This window comes from Polistes dominula, unplaced genomic scaffold (genome assembly GCF_049000335.1).
Source record: "Polistes dominula isolate Pdom_NZ unplaced genomic scaffold, Pdom_raw_medaka contig_79, whole genome shotgun sequence".
In the NCBI taxonomy this organism is placed as follows: Eukaryota; Metazoa; Arthropoda; class Insecta; order Hymenoptera; family Vespidae; genus Polistes; species Polistes dominula.
The window spans coordinates 2,179,898-2,202,948 of NW_028300916.1; the positions used below are offsets into that span (position 1 = coordinate 2,179,898).

The 23,051-nt window shown below is 25.6% G+C and overlaps 1 protein-coding gene across 6 annotated transcripts in view; it reads left to right on the forward strand.

The window, feature by feature from the left end:
* Window positions 1-922: 922 nt before the first annotated feature.
* Window positions 923-23,051, forward strand: part of LOC107074532 (defective proboscis extension response 8) — a 42,304-nt gene continuing 20,175 nt past the window's right edge. The window contains exons 1-3 of one of the 6 annotated variants that reach the window (XM_089170551.1): window positions 926-1,030; window positions 1,336-1,845; window positions 2,069-4,467. In XM_089170551.1, coding sequence (XP_089026677.1) covers window positions 4,422-4,467 — 46 coding nt within the window. In that variant the 5' untranslated portion in view covers window positions 926-1,030; window positions 1,336-1,845; window positions 2,069-4,421. Of the gene's footprint in view, window positions 1,846-2,068; window positions 4,468-23,051 lie in introns of all 6 variants that reach the window. The other 5 variants (XM_089170549.1, XM_089170550.1, XM_089170548.1 and 2 more) reach the window with 5 other exon arrangements.

The following is a 23,051-nucleotide window of genomic DNA, read 5'->3' on the forward strand; positions in this document are numbered from 1 at the left end:
TAAATTAAAATGCATATGTATAATCTTGTATACTGACACATACATTTGTGTAGCTAAAAAACAACATTTTAAATGCATTAATATTTTATGTATCTTCGTATACAATAACCTAATATACGGACCAACAACTAATGTGTACCTAAAAAAAACAAAATGGTAAATATAAAACTTTATAAAATGTAATTATTTTTATACTATATATATATGTACTCACATACATCCTAATATACTAATCAACAAATATGTTTACCTAAAAATTCTAAATCTAAAAATTTATATATTTAAATATATATTTATATTATATACACTATTATATATATTCTAAACATTCTATATGCACTCACATACAATCCCATATACCAATCAACAAATACGTGTATTTAAATAACTAAAATTCTATATACAAAAATTCTAAATACAAAAATTTGTATATTTATATTATATATATTATATACACTCTAAACTATATATATGTACTCACATACACCCCGATATATATAATACAAATAAACAAATATGTGCACACTTAGATAAATAAAATTCTAAATATAAAAATTTATATACATAAATATATTTATACTATATACATATATTATATACATTCTAAACTATATATATATGTACTCACACCCCAATATACCAATCAACAAATGTGACTACCTAAATAAATAAAATTCTAAATACAAAAATTTATATACATGAATACATTTATACTATAATATATATATATATATATATATATATATATATATATATATATATATATATATATATATATATATATATATATATATATATTCTATATATTTATATATATATATATATATATAAAGAGAGAGATGGATGTAGGGTAAATGGGTGTTGTATATGTATATGTAAGCGCGCGCATCTTGATAGGGTGCTGCTGCTACGGCGGAGCGGCTGCGTGCTCGAGGTCAGACTGGCGCTCGCGCAATGTAGTCCCTCGGTTATCCTTGACGCGGGAGCATCGTCGTTTCGAAAGGGCTATACCACAAGGGCCACATTCCTGGTTACTTCTTATTCTGACGTTTCCTAATTATTATTATTATTATTATTATTATTATTATTATTATTATTATTGTTATTGTTATTGTTATTGTTGTTGTTATTGTGTGATCGTTATTTTTATTTTTATTATTATTAATATTATACTATTATCATTTTTAAATCTTTCTTCAAATTTGTTATTTTAAATCAATTTTAATTAATCAACAGTTAAATTTTCCATGTGTTGAAAATAAACGATTGGATTTCGATGAGATAACATCATTTATGAGATATCATCTTTTTTTTTCCTGATGAACATGGATACAGACATGACGGGTCGTTGGACATTGCTTGATTTAAAGGTTTCATAATTGGTGTTGACAAAAACATATTATAATATTGAAATAATATCAGTGTTATTTGTGATTTGTGATCTAACAAAAAAAAAAAAAAAAAGAAAAGAACAAACTATTGAAACAATGGTGTTTACTCGTTAAATAAAAATACAAGATAAAAGTATAAAGCTTCGTGTAGAAGATCGAGATTATTACGTGAGAATGATTGATAATCTCACGAATCTACGAATAATCTCATAAAAAGAGTATACCAAGAGAAAAGTAATAAACGTGAGTTTATATTGAAATATCGTGTTCTTAATGTTGTTTGTTTGACTAGTGTTAAAAAAAAAAAAAAAAAAAAAAAAAAATAAAGAAGAAAGAAGATAACAAAAAATATAAAGTGTTATCGTATAAAAAGAAGAAAATAGGGGTTTTGGTTGGTGTCTTGTCGACAATTGGATATCAACTTGAAGAATCTACAAAAAAAAAAAATAAAAAAGTGAGAACACGTCTTCACTGTGTGTCCGGAAGGATTTTGATAACTTTGTCTATAAGTTTTGCCAGTGAATTCTTGATAAGAGGACACTTAGGAAGAAGAAAAGAGGAAAAAAAAAAGAAAAAGCTTCTCCTATTTTTTTCTTCTTCTTCTTCTTCTTCTTCTTCTTCTTCTTTCTCTTACTTTTTATTTTGTGGAATAACGTCAACGTGACTCTAACTTTCAGATACTTTTAAATCTTTAAGAAGAAAGAAGAAAGAAGAAACAAGAATATATATATATATATATAAATAAAAAAAAAAAAAAAAGTAGAAGAACAAGAATAAAAAGAAGTTTCATTATTCTTGAAAGAGCATACGAGAAGAGAGGATTTCTTACTTTGCCAAGTTGGCAAAACCTACTCGTTGATTCTAATTTCGAATTCTATTGGGAAAGATTGAACCAGACTATCCCTGAGGAAAAATAATTCTTCCTCTTCTCTCCCCTCTCTCTCTCTCTCTCTCTCTCTCTCTTTATATCATTCTATCTTTCTCTATCTCATATTCTATCTCACATTTTATCTATCCAAAATAAAAAATATCATCGTGAATTTTCATTAAAACTAATAGTAATAGAGGGGGTACTAAAGAAATGTCATTTATATAACCAAAATTATTTAATATAAATAATAATAATAATAATCATCAATTTGGATTATAATCCATGTATGACCAATTGATTCAAATTTCTAGTTAAAAATATCACTGTGTGAATTGATATTAAAATTAATGGGGAGATTATTAGAAGAAATATCATTTATATAATCAAACCTATTTAATATAGATAATAATAATAATAATAATCATCATCATCAATTTGGATTACAATCTATGTATGACCAATTGATCAACACAATTTCTAGTTAAAAATATCACTGTGAATTTTCATTACAACTAATGGGGAGGTTATTAGAAGAAATATCATTTATATAACTAAACCTATTAAATATAAATAATAATAATAATCAATTTGGATTAATCCATGTATGACCAATTGATCAAAATTTGTAGTTACTGGTAACTTTACCTATTTGATACAATCCTATTATAGTCATTAGTATTATCTGTATTATCATCATAATAATCAGGATCAATTGTACTTAAGTCTGTAAATCCAGCCAATCGCAATACACTCTCTGTGTGACTAGATTGACGAAGATTGTTTACTATTAGAGAAGCCTAACCCAACTAATTCTAAGCCTAACTACGTTTACGACGATTACTACTACGACTACGACTACGACTACGACTACAACTACGAATACGACTAGGCAGGCACTAGGCACCTAGGACAACGACAAAGGTTGCTGCATCTTGTGAGCATGGCATAGAATATGCGATGATCGATGAGCCGTCTAACGGTTGAACGATAATCGCTTTAACAACCCTGATGTCTCTCATCCTCTTTTCACGTTAACTATCCTCCACCCACCTCGTCTTCTTTCTCTCTATCACCAACTCGTCCCACATCCTAGATCTTCCTATAATCTAACTACTTTTTGACATAATCGTTCCTGTCCTACTACTATTATTATTAAAACGTAAAAAGATAGAAAATGAGAGAAAGAAGGTTATTAAAAAAATTACTAAATTACATCGAGGACTATCGTAATTTATAAACAAAGAGATAGAAAGTGAGTGAGAGAAAGAAAGACAGAAAGTTACCAAAAAGTTACCAAAGAATTATTAAATCACATCGAAGACCATCATAATTATTTCAAACGTAATTAATAAACAAAACTATAGAAAGTGAATGAGTGGAAAAAAATAAAATACAAATTATCAAAAAGTTACCAAAGAATTACTAAATTCAAGAATTGAACTTTCTGAAACAATTTGAGGTATTTGGAAAATATTTCCTAGTCTCATGATTAAATACATTTTTTTGATAAGTACGTATTATTAATTAAAAATAATATAAAAAAAAGCAAAAAGAAAAGAATTATCATTTCTTCTACGATATTTTCGTGTCGTATTAGTAAAAATTAATATATATATATACATATATACTGTGTGTGTAGTTATATATATATTATATATATATGTGTGTGTAAATGTGAATTCATTCATTTAACTTTGAATTGAACTGACCGTAGGGATGTGTTAATGACAAGCATCCTTGTTACGAAAGGGTCAACGAATAGGAAATAATCGATAATTCGATATTCATCGCAAATCGTTTCGCGAGTTGTTTTCGTACATACATACATACACACACACACACACAGGATAGAAAACAAAGAAGAAGAAGAAGGATAAAAATTAACTTCGATGATTTTTATATAAAAACATTATTTAAATAAAAAAGGAAGAAAATGTGTGAGTTTGAGTGTTAAATTAATTTCAAGTGACAGCAAGTGTTATTTTCGTTAGTGGCACAATTATACTACGTGGAATAATGATATCTTGGAAATGAGCCTAAGATAGTATATATATACATATATATATTATATATATATACATATGTTATATATACGTATCTATATTATACACAACGAGATGTCCGATATGTGAAAACAGCCTCGGCCTTGAGGAAAAGAGATGTCTACTTCTCTTCGCATATTCTTCACTCTTATCATTTCTTTTGGTAAGTATTATATTTATAATAATATAATACATATATATTTTAAAATATATATGTATATGTGTTTTCTTTTTTTTTTAAATGACCTAAAATTCTTTTCTTATTTAATAATGTTTAATATGACAACAAACGTGACAAATAATATAACGTTGATTTTATTTTATTTTATTTTATTTTATTTTATTTTTGTTATATTTTATCAAATCTATTTAATAATAAAAATATTACTTTTAATTTATATTCAATTTATTTCATAAGAAATATATTATATTTATTATTTAAATTAAATTATATATTATATTAATTAAAAAAATTATTATTTCTAATCAATCAAATTCTATTGAAATAAATTCATTTTTTTTTGTTTTTTTTTTTTTTTTTTTTTGTAAAATTGCATAATTTCTCTGCTTTTGAATGAAATACAACTTTTAAACGATATTTTTATGAATAAGAACTAATGTAACTTTTATCGATTCATTTTAAGATAAATCGTTCAAGTAAAATATCTTAGAAATGTTCTTGCCACGACTAAGATTAATGCACTCGTTGAAACTGACTGAGTGAACATGACGATCGCAGAAATTGCTTAAAAATTTTTGATCGAGATGAAAGGAATAGTATTCATCTTCAATACTATATGTACATATATCTATATATATATATACTGTAATTTTCATACGAACAATTTTTTATATTGAATATCAGTTTTGTTCGTTTGTTTATATATAATTAATTATAATAATAATTTAATAATAAATATTAATCAATTATAATAATATAATTTATTATTAAAAATCTAGTTAAAACACACGTTCCGTGTCAAACCCTTTTTACCTGAACAAAATCAATCATTACATGTAATTATTAACTATTGTATATACAACAATTAAACAAACTTATGTATTTTATTTTATATTATATTTATAATATTTTAATAGGAATATTTTTTGTATAGAATTAAATTTATTATAAACATATATTTTTTTGAGTACATCAAATAAATATGTGTAATGATACGTGTACCACCGATGGTACACGTGGCACAGAACGTGTTAATAATAAATTATTTCGTTCTTACAAAACATTGTAGTTAAAAGTATTCATAGGGTTAAAAAAAATACTTTCTGTTTTTTTATTTTTTTATTTTTTTAACCAAATTAGAATTTGATTAGAACCTAATGAAAGTATTAAAACGATATGTTCAAAGAGTATTATAATATATCAAATAGGAACAATGTTAATGAACTATCCTTTCGATATCGATAACACCATTGAATCTTTTATTAACGATATACATACGCCAAGACACGTTAATATCTAATTCCTAAGGGCTGCATTACTTAGCTGGAAACTTAGTCCTTAGGGAATATTAGAAGTTACGGTCCATTAACGCCTTAGCAAAGATTCACTACTTTACGATAATGCACTTGCTCATTAAACGCAAAACGTATACCTAATCTTTCTAATAATATCATATGAATGATAATTATTCAAATTTATAAAGAATAAATATTCATTAACTATAATAATTTATTTTATTATTATTTTTTTTTTTAACTTGATTTTATTCAATTATTTTTCACTTTGAAAAAATCAAATATCATTTTTATATCGATAAATAAATCTATGCAAGAGAAAAAAAATTAAATAGATTTTAAATATCAAATATTTTTCATCCCCTTAACGATCATTTGTTTTCCTTTTTTTTTTAACTTTGTTTATTTTATAGATTTAAAATATTAAATATTTGTAATCCCCTTAACTATATATAGTTTAAAAATTAAATTATTTTTTTTATTTTTTATTTTATAGATTTGAAATATTAAATATTTTCATCCCCTTAACTATAATAAGCGTTTTAATCATTTTTATTTTTTTATTTTTTTTAATTCTATTTTTCACGATACAAAGTTTTTGTTATTAAACATCGCGTATAGAAAAAAAAAGCAGATTAAAGTTTGCTTTCGAAGAGAGAGAGAGAGAGAGAGAGAGAGAGAGAGAGAGAGAGAAAAGTAAAAACAATAAATCGAGTATGCAATTAAATTTAAGTATACAAAGGGGATGAGTCACGAAACGTGACGTTTGAAAATAACTCGTAAAATATATTATACATTGTACGAAAAAAAAATGTGTTTCCTGTATAATTAAACTAAATTAGAAAACCAATAATATAATACTAAAACAAAACTTGTTTTTTTTTTTTTTTTAAGATAATTTTTCTAAATGGAATGATGACTAATTATTTTTTTTTTTTTATGGATTCTAATGAAGCATCAAATTCTACAAAAAAAAAAAGATAAAAAAAAACAAATATCATAGTATGCAAAACTTAAAATAAATAATTATTAACATAAATTTTTTAAATGGTAATATATATGTAATATATGGTACCATATATACCATAATAATGGTATATATATATATATATATGTATATATATACAATTGTTCTAATTCTCGTACAATTAGTATAATACGTTTTATATTATTATGATAAGAATAATAATAAAAATGACTATTTTCTTTTCTGTTTTTTTTTTCTTTTTTTTTTTTTTTTGAAGTATGAATTAAATACATTTCTATAACATGAAATGAAATTCATCAAATTATGAAAAAGAGCCTTTAAGAAATGTATGACAAAGAGAATGTGCAATTAGGTTGAAATAATTGAAAAAGATAATAATTTGAGTAAAAAAGAAATATGAACATTAGCTTACGAAATATAATAAATTAGAATAATTAGTTTTATCACTTACATTTTTCATCACACGTACCATTATCTCAATTAGAGTTTGTTGAAATTGTCTATCATTAGTTGATAATTCAAATTTTGTTAAATTAATGTTGACGTATAAAAACAAGATTTTCATTTGTTCACTTTTATTTATTTATTTATTTATTTATTTATTTATTTATTTATTTAAAATTAATTATAGAAAATTGACCAAACCATAATGTCAATTATTCATCACAGACGAACATTTTCCAACTAAACTTAGGTCAAGATTTTGAAATATTTCTTTCGTGAACTATTCTAACTCCCGCCCATTCCCCCACTTTTTTCCTTGAGTGATTTTTCAAAAAAGAAACATCATTGGTTCGTTATTGGATAAATATACTAACCCTTAAAAACTGATTGGTTTAAGTGAGTTATTTTATACTTTTCAAAGTTGCGACCTGAGTGATACTAACTTTTCAGAAGTGTTCAGAATTTGTAGAAAAATGTGTTTGATTTATGGTTGAAATAAACTGCTTTTTAAATAAATTATGTTTCTAGGAATATCTTAAATTACATATAATTGAGAAAAAAGAACGAGTCGGAAAAATTCGTTAGTGTTTCATAAACAAAACAAAAAAATAACTATGACGAAGGATGAAGATTCGTTAAAAATTGTAAAATAAGATTTTTACAAACATAAATCTTTCTCTCATGTTGCACAAACCTGACCTTTGACCAAAAAAAAAAAAAAGAAATATCTCATTTAAATAATTAAAAAGATAAACCTTTCTTATGTTGCACAAATCTGACCGTTGACCAAAAAAATATCGCATTTAAATAAATAAAAAGATAAATCTTTCTTATGTTGCACAAACCTGACCTTTGACAAGAAAAATATCTCATTTGAATAATGAAACATTCGTAGGATGTAACAGTAGACAAAAAAAATTAAATTAAAATAATTCTTTCTATATATCCAAAATATTGAAATAAAAAAAAAAAGAAGTAATGTCAAGTATAATCAAAAAATTAAAATAAACAACGAACAAAAAAACTACAATAAAGATAACAAAAAATAAATAAATAAATAATTAGGTTAATAGTACAGATGACCTTATTTTAATGAAAATAATAAACATTTTGACGATAAAAAAATACATTATCATAAATGACTAGAATTAATATAAAGATATAACGTTAAATGTATTTTTCTATCGTAAAAAAAATTATTTATCGAAAATATTTATGTTCTATGTACGAAATATATTTTTAAAAAACGAACCAGAAAGCTTAAGTAGTATAACCACCGGTAAAAAACAAAAAAACATTAAAATAAGTCGATTGTAATAAAACAAACAATAGTATTTAATATATTACAACGATAATACAGATGGCCTCGTTAGAATGAAGATAATAGGTGTTTCGTAGATAGGAATATACTAGAAAATTCGTTGAAAATTTACGACCAGTTATCATCTTACGGCAGGGTACTACGTTCGTGCCAATAACTCGTCCTGTGAAAGGGATGGGAGTTGGTTGGGGGATGGGTGGGTGGATATACATGGAAAAGATAAGGTGGGAAGAGAGAGAGGAGAAGTTAGGTTTGGTAAGTGTGAAATAAGGATAGAAAACTAAAGCACATTGTAAGGGTACCATACTTGTACTAGTATTAGTAGTATTATTAGTATTAGTGCGTAATACTAAACATATACATAATACATACTATAAATAAATATATAAATAATATACATACAAAAAAAAATATATATATATATATAATAATATATATAATATTATATATTACTTATATTATAATGTTATATTATATTTTATTATAAATTAAATTTATATTATATCTATATTATACTATATATAGTAGAGAAAGTATAATATTTTATAAATAATAAAAATTCTCTATTTTATTTTAAAATTTATATTATATATTTATATACTATATTTATATTATACTATTTTTAGTAGTATATTTAGTAATATATTTAGTACTATACATATTATACTATATTACAGTAGTATAATATTTTATAAAAAAAATACTATTTTATTTTAAAATTTATATTATATATTTATACTATATTTATATTATACTATTTTTAATAGTATATTTAGTAGTATATTTAGTAGTATATTTAGTACTATATTATAGTAGAATAATATTTTATAAAAAATAAAAAGAAATGCTATTTTATTTTAAAATTTATATTATATATTTTTATACTCTATTTATATTATACTATTTTTAATAGTATATTTAATAGTATATTTAGTACTATATTTAGTAGTACACATATTATATTATATTATAGTAGTATAATATTTTATAACAAATATATAAAAATTCTATTTTATTTTAAAATTTATATTATATTTATATTATATTTATAATTCTATACAATTTTAAAATTTAATTAAATTTAATTTTAAATTTAAAAAGTTATTATACATATATATATAATATAATATGTATATAAAATGTCTGTATAAAGCTCGTAAAAATAATTTCTTGTTTTCTCTACGAAAGTATCTTTCTTTCTCTCTTTCTCTCTTTCTATTTTTCTATTTTTCTTTTTCCTTCGACGCCTATGGTCTTTATAAAGAGGTCCCAAAAGGGTAGAAAAGCTTGCTGGAAGAGCTTTTTCTTCTTTCTTCTTTATTCTTCTACTACTTTTTTTATTTTTTTATTCTCTCTCTCTCTCTCTCTCTCTCTCTCTTTCATTCTCTTTCTCTTTCTTTTTTTTTTTTTAATACTTTTTTTCGTTCTTTATTTCGATGAGAGAAAATGCATATACATAGTTATCAACGTTGGCAACGTTTACATCAACTTTGTACGCATGAAAAGTTTGCTGTTGCTGTTGCTATTACTGGAAAGCATCAACTGAAAGAGAAATAGAAAAGAAAGGAGAAAGAAAAGAAGAGAAACGAAAGAAATAAAGAAAGAATTAAAAAAAAAAGAAAGGAGAAAAAATGTCGAATGGAAAATACAAATTTTAGGGTCAAACGTTAAAACGTGTTTTTTTTTTTTAACTTGCTCTATTTTTAATTTCTTTTTTGTTGTTGTTGTTGTTGTTGTTGTTTTATTTTGTTATTTTTTAATTTTCTTCTTCTTCATCTTCTATTTCTTTTTACTCTCTTTCTTATTTTCCTTTTGCTTCGTTTACGAAACGAATACACACACGTACAAACACATGACGTACGTATCTCATGCATACTTTTTTTTTAATCGAACGTTGAGAATATTAACGAGAGTAAAACGTGTTATAGGTATGTGTGATATGTGTGTTTGTGTGTTTTCAACGCGGGGATGATGAAAAAACGAAAGAAAAAAAAAATTCGTGTGTGTGGTACATTTTTTGTCCTTTTTGTTCTTTTCGTTTTTACAAAAAAAAAAAAAAATATATATATATATATATATAAAGAAATTGTATGAAATCGTAATGCGACATCGATTTGAAAAAAAAAAAAGAGGAAAGAAATATATTGCGGAAAGAGAGAGGAATCAAAAAACAAAAGTAAAAAAAAAAAGAGAAAGAGAGAGAAATAGTCCTTTTTTACGTTCATTTACGTCATAAATTATTTCCATTGAAGATAGCTAAATGAAAATTCTACAGTACTCTGTATTTTCCCTACGACAGTTTTTCAGCACAGTGATACAAACACACACACGAGTTTGCGAGATCAACAAATAATGCAAAGGGAAATGAGAGAAAAAGAAAAAAAAAGAACAGAAAAAAAAAGTAAAAGAAGAAGAAGATGAAGAAGTGAATAAATAAACAAAAAGAATAAAGAGAAAAAAGTAGTAAACCAAAAAAAAAAAAAAAAAAAAGAAAGAAAAAAACCGAATACGAACGAGTATAAACGAATCAACCAGGGGTTCGGGAACACTTTCCTCCCCCTCCTTCTCCTTCTCCTCCTCCTCCCTTCGTTCTCACCCTCACGAACATCCACAAACGAAAAAAACTCGAATTGACGACGAGTTCCGCGTGCTATATAAAACTTGACACCGATTTCCTCTGACAAAATTTCAAACGCAAATCCGATTAAGCTCGCAGTTTTACGAATCAGCCGGATTAACCTTGCATCCTGTCGCATCCCCGTGGAGAATTAAAAAAAAAAAGGTAAATTATACGTGCCACAGTAGGGTGGTAGTAGTTGTGAGGGTGGGTGTGGGTGTGGGTTTGGGACTAGGGTGGAAAAAGGTTTGGGAAATGAGTGGAACGTTTGTAATCACTTAAAATAACGTATTTCGATAAAACTCGATCGATACTTTATGATTACAACGATTTATCTTGTTTTAATAGTTATTAATCTTTACTGTGATTATAATATCATTTAAACATATGTTTTTTTTATCAAAATGGTATACTATACTCAAAAATTTAACTTTGCTGACAATGATAAAGAATTTAAATTATATAATAATAAATTTTCAGTAAAGTAATTCGATAATTTGCTAAATATATATATATATGGTAAATAGTTTTAATAAATTTTTTAATTTATTTTATATATGCTATATAATTTAGGGGTTTTTAATTTATATTATATATGCTATATAATTTAGGTTTTTAATGTATATTATATATGCTATATAATATAAAATTATATAATATATAAATAATATTTAATATTAATATAAAATATATAAAATATATAAATATAAAAATATAAAAATATAAAATATATAAATATAAAAATATAAAATATATAGTATAAATAATATATATATAATATATATATTAATATAATTATAAAATAAATATAAATAATAAAATAATATAAATATAAAAAAAAATATATATATATATATATATTAATATAAAAATAAAATAAATATAAATAATTTAATAATATAAATAACGCACACAAACTACAATAGTATACATATATATGATATAATCAATTTATTAATATTCTTTCAATTTAGAACTGTATTATGTATTTATAATATTATATATTTTGTCTATATATTTATCTCACGTTGGTATTTGAATTATTAAATAAAGATTAAATCATGGATAGAAAATAATCTTCTATCTATTTCTCTTTCTCTTTCTCTCTCCTATGTGTTTCTATGTATGTGAGCTTTGCATTTTGAAGCAGATTAAATCAAGGTATAAAATAATGAAAATATCGGAGCTTCGAAATGAACGAGTTTTGTTTTTCAATCGTTTCCAAAGAATATAAGAGAAAGAGAAAGAGAAAGAGAGAAAGGTATATGATGAACCCACAGAGCTTGGTTAAAATAATGATGGGCTGGGTGTTATTCGAACGACAGAACACAAAGTGTATATAAAACAGAGAAAGAGAATAAAATAAAGAAGATAAAGAGAGAAAGAGAGTAAAATAGAGAAGAGAGGAAAATAGAGAAGAGTGAGATAGAAAGAGAAAGAAAAAGAGAGAGGGAGAGAGAAAGAGAGAGAGCAAGTTAACAAGGGATCTAGAAACACAGAGATATAGACAGATAGATAGATAAAGAAGAGAGAGAGAGAGAGAGAGAGAGAGAGAGAGAGAGAGAGAAAGAGACAGACAGAGAATAGGAGAAGAGAAGAGAAGAGAGTGAGTGGGAGAAGTGGCCGGATTAAATTCTCTGACGAAGCGTAAGCGATCGATCGGTGAACCAGCAGCAATGGTGTCCGGTATCGCTTTGTTTTTGACCCAGGTAATCTATCGTTGTCTTCTATCGATATCACTACGAGCAACATTCGAAATAACGTCTATACCTATATACCTATATGTATGTATGTATTGTATACATACATATGTATGTATGTATGTATGTTATGTATGTATGTATGTATTTACTATTAAGTTTCTAAGTCTCGTACCACAAATTTTGTAACCTAAGTTTCCGAATCGTTTGCCAAGTGATTGCTTTTTAGGTTGATGACCTTGTAACCTACAAAATTTTCAACCATCGCCATTAATTTTCACGATTTCCTTTTTTATTTTTTATTTTTTTATTCAGTCTTTTTCTTTTCTTTCTCTCAATCGACACGATAAATTTATTTTCTATAATCTAAGGTAAACCGATATCTGAACGAAAATTTCACCTAAAAGAGATTTCTCTTTTAATTTCTCATTCTTAAAAAGTGAGTCTTTCTTTTTCTTCCCGTTATGTGTGTGTTTGTGTATCTGTATGGTTGATAACTATTGCTGATAAATCAAAAATGGTGTTCAATAATTCAGGTCATTTATTTTCTTAAAATTAAATTTTATAAATTTAAATATCGATGTTATTGGTGACAAAGAATTATCATTTAAGAAATTTGCATGATCGATGATTTTATAAAAATAATATTGATATATTATATTAATTATATTTTTATTATATTAAAAATATATTATATTAAATAATAATATTATATATAATGTAATAATAAAAATATAATTTAATAATATAACTATATTATTATTATTATTATTATTATTATTAATTTAATATAATATATAATATTACATATATTATATATAATATTATTATTAATAAGAAAATTTATTATTAAATATATAATAATATATTTAAAAAAAAGTATTTAAATATTACAACTTTTGCAATAAATTACACAACTTTAATATAATATATTACGTAATATACGTAACATAGGTATATAATAAAATTCTGCTAAAACGTATATAAGAAATATTAAAATAATAATTTTATTATTATTATTATTATTATTATTATTATTATTATTATTATTATTATTATTATTATTATTATTATTATTATTATTAATATTAAACGTGTTTATAGAAAATTTCAAACAATATTTAAATAATAACAGTTTAAAAGTTTTTAGTTTGCTCTTTGATTTTATAGTTTGTACTATAGGAAGATTAGCATTTTCTCTTAATCCTAATGATACTATTATATAAACGTGAATTCAAGACTGTATATACACTTTCCCATACGTACTTCCACACTTTCTCTTCCTCTCTTTCTATTTCTATATTTCCCTATTCTCTCTCTTACAATTACTCGATCAACCGAAAGCAATAGGATTCCGTATAACTGTAAGAAGCTTCTATGCGAAGTTGAGTCTTTAGATTACGTTCGTCGCTTAATGTGGAAACTTGAAACGATCTAGAATTCTCTTTCTCTCATTCTGTTTCTCTCTCTCTCTCTCTTCCTCTCTATCTATCCATCTCTCTTTCTCTCTCTCTCTCTTTCTATTTCAGTTTGTGTCTCCTGAATTTCTATCCTCCAAGCAGATGTGCTTTCAGTCGATCGTTGTTCAACTGCATACCCGTATCTATCGGCGTACATACTAATCAGCCCAAATTCAATGCGGATTCACATAATGATTGCATTCTCAATCTTCTTCGAAACAACGGATTTACTCTATTTTATCTATCTCTCTATTTCTTTATCTCTATTTTTTTCTCTCATTTTTTCATTTAATTTTTAAACCACCGTCTCTACCTTTCAATTAATTACCAAAAGAACTAGTATACAATTCTAGAAGATTTTATATTATTATGAATTTATATATATATTTTTAATTATTTATTATTTTTATTAATTTTATTTATTAATTATTATTGTTATTATGTGTCCTGCGACCCATACAGTGTGACAAAGAATTGCAACTGCACCACCTTCACTTTACAAAAAAAAACCTTTTCTCGTCTTCATAAATAAACCACAACTTTCAGTTCCGAATAGAGTCGGATTGTTGCCTTTTTAATATTTTTAGATACGCTACCATAATAAGGACTGCACCATAGGACCCATACAATTCATCAAAGAATTGCCACTGCAGGAACTTCACTTTCCAGGACAACCTTTTCCTTTTTCGGCACATACCTCGGCCTGTAGTTCTGTCAGGAGTCAAATGTTGCCTTTTTTATGTATAAATGACACCTTGTAACAATAAGGGCTGTGTCTTAAGGCCCATACAATTCATCAAAGAATTGCCACTGCAGGTACTCCACTTTCCAGAAAAACCTTATCCTTTCTCGGAACATACCTCGACCTATAGTTCTGACAGGAGTCACATGTTGCCTTTTTTATGTATATATGACACCTTGTAACAATAAGGGCTGTGTCTTAAGGCCCATACAATTCATCAAAGAATTGCCACTGCAGGAACTTCACTTTCCAGAAAAACCTTAACCTTTCTCGGAACATACTTCGACCTATAGTTCTGACAGGAGTCACATGTTGCCTTTTTTATGTATATAGGACCCCTTCTAACAATAAGGGCTATGTCTTAGGGCCTATACAACTTGTCAAAGAATTGCAACTGCATAATTTTCATTTTCCAGAAAACCTTTTCCTTTTTCGGCACATACCTTGACCTGTAGTTCTGACAGGAGTTGGATTATGTTATTTTTTCAAATGTAGGACACTCTACCGGAATAAGGGCTGTGTCATAGGACCCATACAATTCATCAAAGAATTGCCACTGCAGGAACTTCACTTTCCAGAAAAACCTTATCCTTTCTCGGAACATACCTCGACCTATAGTTCTGACAGGAGTCACATGTTGCCTTTTTTATGTATATAGGACACTTTGTAACAATAAGGGCTATGTCTTAGGGCCTATACAACTTGTCAAAGAATTGCAACTGCACAATTTTCATTTTCCAGAAAACCTTTTCCTTTTTCGGCACATACCTTGACCTGTAGTTCTGACAAGAGTTGAATTATGTTATTTTTTCAAATGTAGGACACTCTACCGGAATAAGGGTTGTGTCATAGGACCCATACAATTCATCAAAGAATTGCCACTGCAGGAACTTCACTTTCCAGAAAAACCTTATCCTTTCTCGGAACATACCTCGACCTATAGTTCTGACAGGAGTCACATGTTGCCTTTTTTATGTATATAGGACACTTTGTAACAATAAGGGCTGTGTCTTAGGGCCTATACAACTTGTTAGAGAATTGCAACTGCGCAATTTTCATTTTCCAGAAAACCTTTTCCTTTTTCGGCACATACCTTGACCTGTAGTTCTGACAGGAGTTGAATTATGTTATTTTTTCAAATGTAGGACACTCTACCGGAATAAGGGCTGTGTCATAGGACCCATAAAATTCATCAAAGAATTGCCACTGCAGGAACTTCACTTTCCAGAAAAACCTTATCCTTTCTCGGAACATACCTCGACCTATAGTTCTGACAGGAGTCACATGTTGCCTTTTTTATGTATATAGGACACTTTGTAACAATAAGGGCTGTGTCTTAGGGCCTATACAACTTGTTAAAGAATTGCAACTGCACAATTTTCATTTTCCAGAAAACCTTTTCCTTTTTCGGCACATACCTTGACCTGTAGTTCTGACAGGAGTTGGATTATGTTATTTTTTCAAATGTAGGACACTCTACCGGAATAAGGGCTGTGTCATAGGACCCATAAAATTCATCAAAGAATTGCCACTGCAGGAACTTCACTTTCCAGAAAAACCTTATCCTTTCTCGGAACATACCTCGACCTATAGTTCTGACAGGAGTCACATGTTGCCTTTTTTATGTATATAGGACACTTTGTAACAATAAGGGCTGTGTCTTAGGGCCTATACAACTTGTTAAAGAATTGCAACTGCACAATTTTCATTTTCCAGAAAACCTTTTCCTTTTTCGGCACATACCTTGACCTGTAGTTCTGACAGGAGTTGTATTATGTTATTTTTTTAAATGTAGGACACTCTACCGCAATAAGGGCTGTGTCATAGGACCCATACAAATCATCAAAGAATTGCCACTGCAGGAACTTCACTTTCCAGAAAAACCTTTTCCTTTTTCGGCACATACCTTGACCTGTAGTTCTGACAAGAGTTGGATTACGTTATTTTTTAGAATGTAAGACACTCTACGGCAATAAGGGCTGGGTCATAGGACCCTTAAGGTTCACCAAAGTATTTCAACTGCACGACTATCACTTTCCAAGGAAGAATCTTCTCCCATTTCTAAACTGATCTCAACCCTTAGTTTCCAACAGTAGTGAAATTGCTATATCTTTTTTTTTTTTTGTATGTATACTTAGAAAACCCTAATAGTAACGAAAGGATTAAGGTTCTAAAATCCACAAAATTCCACGAAGGACCATCCGACCATTCAACCACAAAAGTTCGTGGTTGAAAGATTAGAAGAAAATCCGATCTACTTAACTTCCCGTTCAAGTTTATTCTCATTTCCAATAAGTTGGTCGTTAGGCACAAAACTACGGGAACTGTCAGCTTAATTTTCTTCCTTTTCGAGTTAAGTAAAGAAAAAAAAAAAACAAAAAGAAAAAGAAAGGAAACCAAAAAGAAAGAAAGGAAGGAGGAAGGAAGGAAGGAAGTTCTCGAAGTCGTACTGATCCAGGTAATCTATTGCGACCCTTCGACATCCAGACAACAAAAGGGACGCTTTTAAGATCGGACAGGCGAAAAAGCGAATTCCCAACAGTCGACCAAAAGTCATTCTCTCTCTTTTCATCTTCGAAAAAGAGATTCCCCATAGACAATTTGAGACTTTCTTAAGGTTTTCAGAAAGAAAAAAGGATAGAAAAAAAAGTAAGGAAAGAAGAAAAGAGAAGTAATGTTCACTCGTTATCGTACCAATTGCTATCACCAAAAGTTTCACTGATCGAAAGTCTTTCTTAGCCCTTATTCTTCTTATCCTTCCTTAGTTTCGAGTCTAAGTTTTTTTTTTTTTTTTTTTTCTAAATCGTTAGGTTGGAATTTGGTCGATAAATTTTATTTTTACATTAATTTATTTAATAAATAGTTAATTAATTTTTTTAAAAATAATTGTTTGATACAAGTAAGTACAGGGCCGTCTGTTAACCATAGATCTACGCCATCTTTTAATCATAGATAGTGTGCGAAACACTAGAACATAACCTAACTTTTATTTATACGATAACTTCATATTTTTGGGTTCACATGAGCCACAATAACGCATAGCAGGGAATAGTATAATAAATATTTTATATATATATATATAGATATAAATAATAAGAAAAAGAAGAAGAAGAAGAAGAAGAAGAAGTGTTTATTTCGATAACCAAAAATAAAAAAAAAAGGAAAATAAATGCATAGGACAACAAAAAAAAAATAGGGAAAACCCAGAAAGATAAATAGAAAATAGAAGTGAGGGTGGAATATCAAGATAAAAAAAGAAATAAAAATACATCCATACACACATAGAGAAAAAGAGAAAATAAAATGGAGGGTTGGGAGGAAGGGATGAAATTCACAAGGCAGGAAATGAAGTTGGGTTTGACCATTCGTAGAGGAATGAGGGAAAAAGGGAAGAGATGAGGTCGGCCAGTTAACGGGTACCGCAAGGGACGAAATAGGATTTTGTGGTGACTAGCCAAATTCACTCCTGTCCTTCAATGTCTAAAAAGATCTTTCTGCTTCTCGTCCTGTAACAGCCCCTGAGCACACTGATATCACCTAAACCCTTTTTTCCCTTTTTACTATTTATCTTTCACATTTATACCTATAGCTTTTACATACTATACATAGATACTCCTTCAGAAACGTACGTACTTTAAATCCAGACGTACATATATACTTATAGAAACATGGTGTATATATATATGCATACACTATTAGAAAAAAGTTTCTAATATTTCGTTGATTTATTTATTTCTTTTTTTTTTTTAATTAATTTTTGTACACTATTAATATTATTTATATTATGTTATAATTATAATATTATTTATATTTATATTATATTATAATTTTAATATTATTTATATTTATATATTTATAATTTTAATATTGTCTACATTTATATATTTATAATTTTAATATTATTTATATTTATATATTTATAATTTTAATATTATTTACATTTGTACATTTATAATTTTAATATTATTTATATTTATATATTTATAATTTTAATATTATTTATATTTATGTATTTATAATTTTAATATTATTTATATTTATATATTTATTATTTTAATATTATTTATATTTATATTATGTTTTATTTAAAAGATTTCTATTTATTTTTATTTTAATATTTATAATATATATATATATATATATATTATTTTTTTTTATTAAATTATAATACTGACAATGAGTTTAAATGCAACTATCCAAATAAACTATTTTTACTACAACATATTTGCCAATTTATCTTCTTCTTATTATATTTATTTATTTATTTAATTTATTCTTCTTATTATTTGTAAAAACAAAAAAACTTTTTTCAGAAAAACTTTCAAAAACTGATTGCAATGATATTTGGAATATGACGAATTCGTCGTTAAAAATTAGAGATGTTGTTTTACGATTAAAAGAACAATTTGAAGAACGTAATATTTACCTATTCGTTCATACGAAAAATAATACGAGATGTAAAACACCCTCTATGTATTCATAAGTTTTTATTCTTTCTGACAAATAGTTTTAATCTCGATTACTTCAGAAAGATATTTCATTTTTGTTGTTACAAAACTATCCTGTTTCATGGAATTTCAAAATTTTGATCTATAGTGTAGGATACACAATCAACACATACAAACTCAAATTCAGATATGTACATATAAATATATACAGGTAAATAAACACATATAAATCCAGACGTTTATACAATATATGAATATGTATGGATGTGCATATATAGTTACATATACAAGCAAAGAGCTAAATCCAAACGTAAATATGTATAAGTGTTTTTGTATGTTTGTGTGTGTGTGTGTGTAACAGTGTGTTCAACCCTTCTTGCTTGAAGGTAGAAGGCCTGAAATAATTATAACGTTTGCTTGAGTCAACATTTATCAAAACCTTTTCGTCTCCCTCTTAACTTCTTACATGTTGATTTTTATTCCACCGAGAGTAAAAGATAAAAAAAAGAAAAAGAAAAAGGGAAGATTAATCCTGAATACTCCTAGTTAAGAAGATAGTAAGGGGGTTGGTCGATAATGTCGTTGCTGAAACGTGACGATAGATATGTCTCCAAAGGGATGATATGAATCTTCTTCTTATCTTGTATAACAGATAATCCTTTCACTCTAGTTTTACTCTAACTACACACAGCTTTATATATATATATGGGTATAGATAAAGGTATATATAATATAATAATAATAGTTATTTATCTTGCAAGTAAGCATTATTTTTGAAGTAATGAATAAAATTATTAATGCATCTGATGGATTATAATATTTGAAATAAAATAATAATTAAATTTTAAATTTTTAAATAATAAAATTATATATATAATAAAAATAGTAATATTAAATTATTAAAATAGTTTTAATATAGGACGGAAAATTATAAAATAATAAAATAATATATATATAATATAAATAGTAATATTAAATTATTAAAATAGTTTTAATATAAGACGTTAAATTATAAAATAATAAAATAATATATAATATGAATAGTATTATAAAATTATTAAAATAACTTTACTGAAATTTTAAATTATAAAATAATATGTAATATAAATAGTATTATAAAATTATTAAAATAATTTTACTGAAATTTTAAATTATAAAATAATAAAATAATATATAATATAAATAATAATAATATTAAAATTATATAAAATAATTGTAATAAAAATTTTAAATTATATTAAAAAAAAAAAGAGAGAAATTAAGTGAAAATGATTGTTCAATTGATTTTTGTTATTTCTAAAAATAAAAAAGAATACTAAAATCAAAGATAAAGCAAAAAAAAAACAAGAAATTAAATGAAAATGTTTGTTCAATTGATTTTCGTTATTTTCAAAAAGAAACAAATGTTAATCTGCATTACGTGAAAAATATCTCAATTTAAAGAGTGTTTTAATTCAATTAATTTTTATCATTCTTTTTATGTCACACACACACACACACACACACACACACACACACACACACACACACACACACATGTGCATATAAACATGTGTACAAATAAAGTTTTATCTGCTAAGTACGTAAAGTGTCCTTTGATTTTCTTTTTTCTTTTTTTTAGTCATTAATTTATCTGAATGTTTAATCAGACAACTAATTTACCATTTGAAAACGATGAAAGTGGATTAATCAAAATGCAAAGAGAAATAGAGAAAGAGAAAGAGAGAAAGAGAGAAAGAGAGAGAGAGATATTTATTCAATTGCAAAAGATAGTAATTAAACATAGAAAATTAATCGGAATATCAAAACTGTGCGTTAATGTTTCATCTTCTCTCTCTTTTTTTTTTTTTTTTTGTTAGATTTCTCATGTTTGTAATCGTTGAATTTAATTATGAAACTCAAAGCAAGTAACTGAAATTTTGTTGAAAACTGGAGCACAGAAATCGGAAAACATCGAATTTAAAATGCAGATGTAAGCAGTACGCTAAGTATTCTACCAACGACAAGTCGTACTCTTGTTTCCCTAGCGTATCTATCTTCTGTATGTATGAAATTAGTTCGCTCATTTCCAAATGTTTTAGATGAAATTAAATGAAATGTGAGTGTATGTGAATGTATGTTGCCATGGGAAATAAATTATTCTATTAGTTTAAATGTATTTAATTATTATTCTCTATCCACACCTTTTGTATCACGAATAAAATGAAAATAATAAAATTCAATAGACATGAAAAAAAAAAAATAATTTTATTTATAATATTAATTTTATAATAATAAAGATATAAAAATATTTATTTATAAGAAGGGAAATAGTAGTACAAAGTGCATGCACCGTAAGTCGTAATAATTATTACTAATTAATATTAAATTTTATATCTTAAATAATTATTTAATTTTGTAGATAATTGTTGGTAAAAATCTAAAATAAAAAAAAACCAAAATTTATTATTTAATTACTATTAATTTATAGTAAATATATAATATTAAATATATAACTTAAAACTATATTAAAAAATTACTATTAATATATATTTAATTATTTTCTATTAAACCTTCTATCACAAATAAAATAATAATAATAATAGAAATACTAATAATAAAATTCAACGGACAAGAAATTAAAAATTATTATGTACAATACTAATATAAAATAAAAATAATATAAAAAATTGTATTACCGATAAGTTAATATAAAAATATAAAGCTGATTGATGCATCGTAAATCAACACAATTGTTTACAATAATTTAATATTAAATTTTAATTCAAATAAAAAATAAAATTTAATTTATAAATTAAAATAGTATATTTAATTAAATATAATATTATATATTTAATTTTAAAAAAATTAAAATTTTAAATATTTCATTTTGTACCAACTTGTTCGCCAAAGTAACAAAAATAAAATAAAATCGCTAAATTACCGAACCATTAATATAACAATACATACCTACATTTAATTTAAAAATAAAATAATAATGTGTTAAATTTAAATACACAAGTGAAGAAAATACTGTACAAAAGAAAAAGATTCAAAAACAACAAACTGCTAATAAAATAACTAAAACTACTAATAACAAATTTTAATATAACTTTAAATTAAATTATCAACTAACTTACTAACAAACAAAAACAAACAAACAAACAATCAAGCAAACAAAGAAAAGAAAATCATTAGACTAAAATGAAACATCCAATCTCCGACGATACAATTTTAATTGAAAAAAAAAAAAAGTATTAAACTTTACTGTATAAACTTTAAAAAAAAAAAAAAAAAAATAGAAGAATAAAAAGAGAGAAAGTGAAAGAGAAAGACAGAAAGAAAGAGAAAGGGAAAAAAAGAAGAACAAAAAAAAAAGAAAAACTTGTAAAAATAAAAAAAAAAAAGTAAAGTTCTGGAATGAAAATTTTTGTTCACTCGAAAAACCACTTCATCGAAGCTTCCATTAGTCGTTCGAACACAATGTAAGCACTTAACGAAATTGACGTTACCGTAGAAAGAGAGAGAGAGTGAGAGATTGTGAGAGAGAGAGAGAGAGAGAGATTGTGAGA